This window comes from Hyaena hyaena, unplaced genomic scaffold (assembly GCF_003009895.1).
Source record: "Hyaena hyaena isolate Hyena2069 unplaced genomic scaffold, ASM300989v1 scaffold_559, whole genome shotgun sequence".
Taxonomy (NCBI): Eukaryota; Metazoa; Chordata; class Mammalia; order Carnivora; family Hyaenidae; genus Hyaena; species Hyaena hyaena.
Genome location: NW_024081191.1, coordinates 128,632 through 139,402, shown reverse-complemented (window position 1 = coordinate 139,402; position 10,771 = coordinate 128,632). Strand labels below are relative to the sequence as shown.

Genomic DNA, 10,771 nt, shown 5'->3' with positions numbered 1-10,771 from the left:
ACTATAGAGGGACTTACAGGATCAGAAGATACAAATTGAAACATTCTAGCACCTTTTAATATAAATAGAAATACAGAGGTAAAAAAAAAAAAAAAAAAATCTTAGAACTTTTGCTGGGAAATTTCCCCACCAGTTCTGCATAGCCGCCTTTAGGTCAAGGCTTACTATCTTTAGGAGTGTCTCTATACTGACAACCAATGCTTTAATTTCTTGGCCAGAAAGAATCCTTAGAAAGATTAGATTTAGGGTCTTAACATGTTCTGGTGAGTTTGACCCTTTAAATATGGTAGAATTGCTTTAATAAGCAACAATTAAAATTCTGTTCCTTTTTTAAAACTTGTAGTAACTTGTTTTTCAAAATACAGTAGTAACGATTGAGGTATAAACTTTTCACAAGATCTATTTAGTCTTTTTGTACTGAAAATGTTCACCTTGTAGGTCCAATTCCTTTCTCACTTTCTTTGCCTTTGTATGTAGTAAATGTTCAAATGTTCTTTAGGGTCCAGATTCTGATTGTAATCTCCAAATCCTTTGTGATGTCGTATTTACTTTCTTCCTGTGAGGGGAGGTGGAAGGGACAGTGGGTGAATATTTTATAACCCAGTTGCAACAGCATTTTAAAGATGAAATATCCTTCTAGGCTGACTTTTGTGTATAGGTAAGCTAGGTAGACTTAGGGTAATCAAGATTGGTCCCCCCTGTGTAGTGGCCATTAACTTTTTTTTTTTTTTTAACAAAGTTTATTGTCCAGTTGGTTTCCAACAACACCCAGTGCTCATCCCCACAAGTGCCCTCCTCCATGCCCATGCCTCCTCCCCCCCACATCCATCAGTCCTCAGTTTGTTCTCAGCATTCAAGAGTCTCTCATGGTTTGCCTCTCTCCCTCTCCCCCAGTGTTTCCCCCCTTCTCCCCCATGGGCCTCCGTTAAGTTCTTCCTGATCCTCCTACACGTGCAAACATATGGTATTTGTCCTTCTCTGCCTGAGTTATTTCGCTCAGCATAACACCCTCAAGTTCCATCCATGTTACTACACAGGCCATTAACTTTTCTATTCAAAGTGGCCCTCCCTTGCTGGTGGTGAGGTTAGTGGCGGCAGCAGGTATCTGGGCCAAGGGTGATCAGTTAGGAGGGATCTTCTCCTCTACCCTGCTGAGCCGAAGGAGCAGCCCGGAGCATTTTGTTTACCTGTTGGGCAGTAGGGGTAGACTGCAGTTATCCCGTAGAGATGAGACCGCTGCTCTGGGAGATACTCGTCAGTAAACTGGCCGCTGTCTCTGTTTACGGATATAACACCGTCCCTGGTAACAGGAAGGAAGAGGAAAATCACGGGATTTAAGGTTGGATAGAAACTCCGTTTCAATAGAGTATCTCTGCTAACCTTCTAGAATTTTTTTTTTTTAATGTAACCAAATGAGTTTTGACTCATTTAGATTTGAAGATTTTCTAGATGAGTGGTTCTCAAAGTGGTCCCCAGACCAGCATCATCTGGGAACTTACTAGAAATACAAATTCTTCGGCACCAATTCCAACCTACTGAGTTATCAGGAATATAGGTTTTAACAATCCCTTGGAATGATTCTAATGCGACACTAAACTTTTCAGAACCACTGGTCTAACTCCATGGTTCTCAACCCTTGCTCAATGTATTACTTGAAAATCTAGTAGAATACTGATGCCTAGGCCTCATGCCAGACCAATTAAATCAAGATTGCAAGGTATGGGGTAGAAGAGCTTAGGTATCTCTCTATATTTTTAATGTTCCCCAGTTCCTCCTCAGAGAGCTCTTTTCCTCCTCCTGGGTGGACAATATATCCATCAGGTAATTTAAAAAAAAAATTTTTTTTTAAATCACATGGTACCACTTAAGGGTAGTCTTTTAGATTAAAGTACCTCCTTTTTGGATAGTTTAGTGTAAGCTCTGCCACTTTTAAGCTACATTTGAGCAACAGCATTAAGTAGGATTTTAAAAGCATTAGCACTCGAATGATGTTATCTACTAGTAAGAGATAATGAAAACTTGAGTAGAGGGCTTAGTTTACCAAAGATGCTCAGTGACATTAGGTAAAATAGGTGGTGCATCTTCCAGAATTCCAACCCCCTCAGCCGTGTTCAGTGTGCATCAGGCTCACCTCCTCCAGTCTGTGTGGTAGAAGTGATCTGCATAGCTAACGATACTAAAGGGGTAGTTGAGGTTGTTCTGGATGACACGCCGTCCGGTCCCATCAGGTAGTGTACACTCCAGTTTTTTGGTTCCTTTTAAAACAGAAAATGGGATCATTTCATACCATGAGAAAAGTCATTTGCCAAAAATAATTGTGGCAGGTAGAGGCCTTCCGAAAGGAAACAAAGGTAGACAAGGAAATAGGAGATTTCATTCCCAATGCAGTGATGCAAATTAGAAACTAAAATTTTCCTGTTCTGTTACTATTCTTCAGTTTATAATACCATTCTAGTTTTTAGAATTTAGACTTTGATCCCTTCAAAGAGAGGACTGCATTTTTTTCCCTCCTAACTAGAACATTAGGGGTAAACTTTGTACTAATTAAATTCAAGTGTCATCTCCTAAATTGTTGTAAACATCAGACAAACACTTGCCCTTCGTGAGCAATGTATAATGCCTTTGAAAAGCATTTAAGGATTTTAGTTAAAAGACTGGTTATCTTCTTGATAGGAATTAAAAGTAACTAAAATGGTGATATGGCTCTTGAAAATCTTACAGTACCTAAACAGGTCAGGAGTTTCCAAGTTTTCATGTGTCTTATGGAACCTGGATTTAAATTTCAAATAGTTTTTGAAACTATAACTGTCTAAAAAAATAACTCGTTTTGGACCAACCAGGTTATAATACTGATCCATCTGCATTACAGTCCCTTTGATTTAGAGTGGACATTTTCATATTCTTTTTAGTATGTAAGAGGATATATAACATCTTTTCCATTTTTCGAATAAGGAAATCACACAAGAGAAAGAACTTGGGCATTCGTCACCTGAACGTACTACCCAGGGCGGCCTGCCACATCACTTTCCAAGCACTGTCCTCTGCATAACAGCAAACTGCTAAAGCAACAGATATTTTTAAATGTTCTAAGACTGGCCAAAACAAAACAAAAAAACACCTCTTGTTCACTTATCTAAGTTTGCCAGTTCCAACAGCGGGTAAAATTTATACTTTAAAAAGTGTACCAAGTGCTTGTGTGGGAGGGGCTAGCAGCACAAAAATGAGTTGGACATAGTACCAGCCCTCAGATTATCACCTAATTCACAGACACCCCCTCCCACCCCAGGAAGGATCAGAAGTATCGGTTAAAAGTATTCTGTAACAGTTTATACACCAGCCAAAGGAGTAGATTCTGTGCTGTACTGTTGAAAATTTAAGCCAAAAGCTCTACATACAGGGATTCATTGGTTTTGCTGTAAAATCTGCGGTAAGAGTGCTGGCACCCATGGTACTGAAGCCCTCAGTAATACCTGCGTCTGCCCAGCAGAGCAGTTTGGAGAAGGGGTCAAAGGTTAAACCGTTCGGTAGTCCAATGTCTTTATTCACCAGAATTCTTCTGTTTTCTCCTTCTAAAGAAGACGTTTCAATTTTAGGGGCTTCTCGATTCCAGTCTGTCCAGTACAAGTTGCTGTGGGATAAATTAAGATTTTTTGCTACAGTGAAAATGAGGCCAGAGAAATAAAATGCCTGTGTCTGGGTTTTGGTTACTCTCACCATTTAATGAACTTAAACCTTTGGCTTCAGCACTAAGATTTCCCGAGTCTGTTGCTGAAAGAAACTCACCCCATCCAGTTTAAGTGTTAGACAGCCTTCCCTGATCATGTGATCTGTGGTGGCCCCCAGCGCTTCTCACATACTCTGAATCGTCTGTATATCACGCCATCTTAATAATTTTCTTTTTTTAATGTTTTATATATTTTTGAGAGGGAGACACAGAATCGGAAACAGGCTCCAGGCTCTGAACTAGCTGTCAGCACAGAACTCGACACGGGGCTCGAACCCATGAACTGGGAGATCGTGACCTGAGCTGAAGGTGGACACTCAACCAACTGAGCCACCCAGGCACCCCTGTCTTAACTTTCTAGCTTATTCATTAGTTCACTACCTTACTTCCTCCCAGAATGTGAGCTCCATGAAAGCGCAGACCTTGTCCTCTTTGCCTAAAACAGTGTCTGATGCCTACTAGGTCCTATAGAAATACTGTTGGAAGTCCATGCTTTGGAGCTTTCGCACTCCTGTTCTGACCCTCCCCACACTGCATTTAAAATCCAAAGGCTCCAAATTAGGATCTACAGACAGGAGAATAGGAAAGCCCAGCTGACCCTCGGATTGGATCCACAGCAATGGCTCGAGGATTCACCAGGTCCGTGTGGAAGAGGGCTTTCCGCTCAGAGCCGTCCAGCCTGGCCCTCTCGATCTTGTCCAGGCCGCTGTCTGTCCAGTACATCGTTCTACGGAAGTGGTCAATGGCAAGTCCTTCAGGGCTTATCAGTCCTGGAAACAGAGTAGCAGGACTGGAACATTTGCAGGTATGAAAAGGGAACCTGAAGCAGACAGATCTACTATGTTTGACCAGTTAAAAAAAAAATACCAAGAGGTTCTCACTTGCAACAATCAGGTTAACTGAGGAACAGACCCTTTGTTACTTGTCCTGCTGCCATTAGTTTTCCTTCTAGACTGACAGACCCACCAGCCTGATGGCACTGGGCCTGACAGGGCAGGCAGCAGCAGCTGTAGCCACACCCTGAGGTCTCACTGTGAGCCTTTGCTGTTGGGAGTTCCTGTTTCTCAACAGGCTCACAGTAAGAATTACCTTCTCATTTCATATGTATGAATGTGTGTTTACAGAGGGGCTAGTGTTGAAGCACTCGATGAAGTGCCCTGAAGGGCGCTTCCCCTGTTGAACTTAGTAGAGTCCATGAAATACAGAGCATCTTCTGGATGAAGCTGCTGACCTGAGTTGATGATCGTCTCGGGCTCTGCTCCTGGCACCAAACTGGCACGGCTGATTGCCCGTCCAGCAACATCTGTCCAGTACACCATCCTCTCGCGGCAGTCGTAGTCAATTCCCACGACTATGGAACCCTTTGTGGACCAAAACGTGACATTGGAAGAGTTAGGACTCCTTACATTTCCCCAGAGCTCGTGCTCAGCTGCTGCTCGCGTGGCTGCAGCAAACCACTCACTGTAGCTCCGGGGGCGTTATGCAGCACGATTACACAAGTTGCTTAGAGGCAGACTTCTGGGGTCCCAGCCAGGCTTGGCCACTGGCTGTGTGACTTTGGTACTTAACCTAGGCCTGAGTTTCATTTGCAAAAGGAAGATAATAGTCCCTACTTTATAGTGCTGCTATAAAACTTGATACCATAAGTTCTTGTGAAGTGTCCTCATCAGTCATTAGTATTCAGCAAGTGCTCAATAAGCACTATTACTGTCAGCACTAGTAAGATGATTTCGTGAAAAAAAATCAGCCCCTTTAGTGATAAGAGAACAAACACTAGTCTCAGCAAAGTCAGTCCTTAATATTTTACTTAGTATTTTACAAAAGCTGTTACTCCTTCCAAATGGTATTGGCACTTTTGAAAATTAAGCACTATAGAACAACAAAATCCACTACTCTCCCTTTTCCTGTAAATATGAGATCTTTCCCCTGAGGTTTAATCCCTTACCCCATCTCTGCTGCTTATACAAAGCAAATGTTCTGGTTATACTCATATGAAGAAGAAAGTCTCCAGTTGGATGGCATAAGGAACTGGAGACTGCTGGTCACCAAACCTCTGGTTGGGGAGGTCTTCCCTTCCCTGTTGCTAAATAAATAACACAGTCTTTTTTAAATGCAGAGTCTGTGGTATTTCTTTGCAAAACCCTGCACAGTACTTGCTTCATTCGGTTCCCAGCCCAGACTCCTGGTCTGAGAAGACCGACAGGTGTGCAGAGCCAACATCTAGGGGCCATCTGGGTGGGCTGTCCCTGAGGTCACACCAGCTCCCTGCTTGCCTAACAAAGCCTCCTGGCGCTGGTGTGGCGTGCCTCTCGGGGAGGAGTCAATATAAAAAATACCGTACAAAGCAGGATTTGGCTCCTGTGAGAAAATGGGACAGTTTATCTGGAAGGATCCGAAGGTCAAATAGAGTTTTACTTGAAAAGTGAGTCATCTGTCTCAGGGAGGAGTGACATCCATGTGCTTCCACTGACCTCGGGACTCCTGGGATCCATTAACCCATGTATTGACCTTAGGGTTTCTTGGAAGAATGAGTCTCAGTTTAAATTTCCCCAAGATGTGCTTATCAACCATGTTCCATTCTCTCAGTTCTGCCACCACCACCACCTTGCCCATCTGAGAGGCAAGCTCAGAAATGCAGTAAAGCCATCAGCGTTTACATGCTAGTGTTTGCCAACACACACACAAAACTCCAAAACCTAAATCTTAAAAAACAAACATCTTGCTCAGAATATTAGCTGCTTCTAAATTTTTTCGGAATCCAATAAGGAGTTAGTTTGATAACAGAAGTAAAGGGAAACACGGACGTTATACTGTTTTACTAGATGAGCAAGTACCTGCTGCATGAAGTTTAGAAATGGAATCGGATGGCTTTCCTTAATAACCATCAGTGCCTTTCTGGTGAACTCCCTTCTCTTTTCTCCATTTTAGAGAAGTAATCTGTCCTCCAAAATGGAGTGAGCCTCCTGGCTCGGGAAGTAACAAGCATCTCCTGTGGAAAGCTTGTCCACTCCTTTCCCAGCGTCCCACTCCACCCAGATCTTCATCTCTGAAGGCGTTAGAGAAGATAGGAGACTGGTCAAGAGAACCAAAACGGGAGGAGAGGGGGCTGCAGCAATGAGGTGGTCCTTAACTTCTTTCTGCCTGGGATCCTCAACTGACTAGAGAAACCACACCCTTTAGCCAGTCCTCCTGGACCCTCTGTGGAGATGTCTGGCATGGAGGGAACCCTGGGGACTTGGGTTAAGGTTCTGTCCGTTTCCCCTTGGTTCACCATACCACCTTGATATCTTGACAACGCTGAACTTCCCTTTCCACCCATCTGAAACCCCTTGAACCACTGGAGAAAGCCTTGGTCAGTCAGAGGGGACTCCTGGCAAACAGTGCCCCACTTTTTGGACAGCAGTGTCAGACTCAAGGAGTGGGACTGCAGCCCAGAAGCCCTCCAGGACCTCCCTCTACCGGAGGCCCTGGTCCAGATCTGAAAGCCCTGTACAGTCCCATCCCCACAGGAGAAATCCACGTACATGCAGTGACAGCAGGGTCTTGGCCATGTCCTTCTGGAGCCTGGTACCATTGAGGGGCAAGTGACCGATCTGCTGGCCCTGGGCGTAGAGCAGGAAAGTGCCCACAGGCGGAGGGGTCACATCAGGCCGGGGCAGGGGCTGGACCGTGGGTGGTGCAACCGTGGGCAGACCTGCCGTGGGAAGGAGTGGGAGGGTATGAAGAACGGAGAGGAGAGGAAACAAAAGGTGGGTGGGGAGAAGGCAAGAAGTTCCTTTCCACATACCAGAACCTCCGAAGACATCAGAAGGTTTTTAGCCTAGACAGATGTGTTCCAGATGTTCCTTAAAAGAAATTCTAACTTCTAGGGTTCCCTCCCCCCCCCAGGATTATGTAAAACACTGCCAATTACTAGGGAGGAAGACAACAAAACATTTCCCTCAGAACAAAGCAAAAAACTTTTTTTTCTTTTTAAGGGGGAAAAAACAGCCAGTATTGTGTCCGCTTTTCTTTGGGCCCCCAGGGTGACATGTGTCCCCTCTCACCCTGGACTGGGGAGGAGGAACTGCTTGTTGAACTAAGTTCCAGATGTTCTTATTACAGAAACTGCTAATGACAAAACCAAACATTAAATCCAAATTGGGATCTTGGATTAGAGACCAGATTATAAATCAACACAGCATCTTAACGACTTCACTGGACCTGTGGACCCCCCCCTTTCCCCAGCTTCACCTACAGTTTCTGTATGGAAAGCCCTCAGCAGATGAGCGGGATGAGGGCTGACCCCAGGTGCTTACATGCAGGGGTGATGCCGGGCTGGGAGCGGGTGCCCTGCACTTCTCTGCCATCTTTGTCCACGCACCAGCAGAAGTCACTCTTCCCGTGGCACTGCAGGGGGTTGAAGTGGCCCAAGTCATCGCACTGAGGCACATACTGGTCGTCCCGGGGCGTGCCACCGTAGTGCTCCAGCAGGTTTTCCCTCCAGCGCTCACAGACAGTCGGGGGCCTCCGGGTGGGCTCTGAGCAGATGGGGACAAAAAGCCTTTGATGGTGAGCCAAGGACAGAATGCAGCATGTAGCTGAAGCTCCCCACACCTGGCCTCCCCCCTCCTAGTGTCTGCTAACAAGGCCTCAGCCAAGCCTCCCGACACTGGACCAATAAAGTGCTCTAAGCAGCTCTCCACAGGCATCCGGAAAAAGGAGAAAATCTGGGCCAGGAGGATTTGTCAAGGCCAGCCATGTCAGCAGAGAGCAAGAGGAGGTAAGATGAGGGGTGCAGGGCACACTCCGGCCAGGCCCACGGGGACACTTCCGCCGGGGCCCAGGGCCTCTGCTAACAGAGCACTTCGTGGGGACCCTCCTCGGGGACTCAGTGGCCTATATGATACTTAGAGGCAATATTTCTTCTTTCCCACTTGGTTCAAGTGCCAGGCCTGCACCTCAGAGGGCAATCTTGAGACTGGCCATGTGTCTTAGACACTATTCCCGAGTGCCCTACTTACGTGGCCCTCAGCGTCTGCTCATTGGAAAACTCTATGGAGTAAGACTCACTGTAATGAGTATGTGTGAGCAAAGCGGATGTGGTGGCCAACAACTCCATACTGAGCGTGAGACGCTCCAGTTTCTGGAAGCCCTTTGGCTCAAAGCTGAAGCTTTCTCCTAGGCTCCAGCTTCCTGCCCATAGCTCTGCGCCTCCCCTCTCCAGCACCCTCCCCTCTCTGCTCGCCCTCCCGGCTCACCACCGGCTCACCACCGGGCTTGGGCTCCGGGGAGCTCTTGCAGAGTAGTTTCTCTCGCTGCAGTTTTCTCCCAGCTTCCTTCCGCTGGGCTGTCACTCTGTCCCAAACATGCAGTTCTCTGTCTGCAGGGAGTCTGCTGCAGGCTTTTGAAAAAACCTGTACACCCCATCTATCATAGGAGCTTCTAAAGGGACTCAGAAGCTGCTTTTTTATTTCCTAGAACTCAAAGCCTGTGGATCATACAGCCAAGTACCTACTTGATACCACCAACATTAATCTCAGAACAAAAATGGGTCCCCCGTTTCCACCATCAAAGCCGCTCTGCCCTAGACTTTTTCATATCAGTAAACAGCACCTCCATTTTCCATTGTGGAGGCCCGGTCATCCTTGGCTCCTTTCTCTCTCTTGCACTCCACATCTGGTAGGTCAGAAAATGTCAGTGGTACCTTCAAAATGCATTCAGAAAATCCTCACTTCTCACTACATCCACCCCTATCACCCTGGTCTGAGCCCCACGGTCTCCCGCTAGGAAATTACAAAAACTTTCTTACTTGTTCCCTGGCTTCCACCCTCTTTCCTGCCCCTCAGTATAAACAACCAGCAGCCAGGAAGAGTCCCTTTAAAACAGTCATTTCTGGGGCGCCGGGATGGCTCAGTCAGTTGCGCGCTGACTTCAGCTCAGGTCATGATCTCGCGGCTTGTGAGCTCGAGCCTTGCATTGGGCTCTGTGCAGACAGCTCAGAGCCTGAAGTCTGCTTCAGATTCTGTGTCTCTCTCTCTCTGCCCCTCCCTCACTCGTGTTTCTCTCTTCTTTCTCCCTCTCTCCCAATAATAAACATTTAAAAAAAAATAAAAAATACTTAAAACACAGTCATTTCACGTCACTCCTTTGGTCAAAACTTCTACTGGCCTTGAACAAAGTTAGAAACATTACAATTTGGTTCTAGTACCTACAGTTCCTCTAGAAAAGAGGTAGGATGGTTAGTAAAATCCTCCAAACGCAAACCCAACTAGCTCAACTTTAAGACTCACCAGGTTTGGGGGAAATGGATGCCCTTCAGGTGGCCATGATAGCTTATGACCCTTGGGAAGCAAAGTTCTTTTTAAGACCCGATGGAGAAGGAGACTTCCTCACCCAGAAAGGTCTCAAAGAACCTGGATAGGGAAATGTCACTTCTTCAAACACTACCAATTCACCTTAAGGGGGGATTCCCTGGAGAAATTCCCAACATAGCTCCAGATCCACACTGCAAACTCAGGGGGGACTTTCTTGGTTCAGGGGACTACCCAATGAGGCATGGCTCTCTGTTTGGAATGCAGACACACGGCACGCTCAGCTTCTGGGAAATGGGCACCTCACATCACTGATAATGTGTGCATCCCTCTCATTCCTTACTATTTGAAGCTACTCCTTAATCCAACCACAGATTGATTTCTTTTTTTTTTTTTTTTTTTTTTTGGTTGGCAGGGTTTTAAATAGTTTGAAATCTTGGACACAGAGTATTTTCTCTCCCTTCAAGCCAGCCCCATTATGCAGATGAGACTAGTCAGAAATGGCAGCCAAGGCCAAACCAGTGCCAAGAGAGAAGCCTGGGCCATGGGGAAAGAGTCTGCACAAGACAATGTGTCTCTCCCTTTAGTCATTAAACTTCTCATTCTCTTGGCTCCCTTCTGAATCATGGTCCTTACCACATGCTTGTCTTAGTAAATAGAACTCTGAACCATTCCCTAAGGCATGTCCCAACCATCTGATTTCTTTAAATCCCAGATGGAGTTAGAACCAAGACTTTAAAGATTTTAAAGGAGT

At 45.8% G+C, this 10,771-nt stretch overlaps 1 protein-coding gene across 2 annotated transcripts in view; it reads right to left on the bottom strand.

Moving 5' to 3' along the window:
- Positions 1-39: 39 nt before the first annotated feature.
- Positions 40-10,771, bottom strand: part of NID2 (nidogen 2) — a 68,338-nt gene continuing 57,606 nt past the window's right edge. For both annotated transcript variants that reach the window (XM_039256116.1, XM_039256117.1), the window contains exons 14-21: positions 8,023-8,244; positions 7,249-7,418; positions 4,956-5,085; positions 4,323-4,494; positions 3,471-3,628; positions 2,132-2,255; positions 1,188-1,300; positions 40-556 (exon numbers count right to left, since the gene is read on the bottom strand). In XM_039256116.1, coding sequence (XP_039112047.1) covers positions 546-556; positions 1,188-1,300; positions 2,132-2,255; positions 3,471-3,628; positions 4,323-4,494; positions 4,956-5,085; positions 7,249-7,418; positions 8,023-8,244 — 1,100 coding nt within the window. In that variant the 3' untranslated portion in view covers positions 40-545. The remainder of the gene's footprint in view (positions 557-1,187; positions 1,301-2,131; positions 2,256-3,470; positions 3,629-4,322; positions 4,495-4,955; positions 5,086-7,248; positions 7,419-8,022; positions 8,245-10,771) is intronic.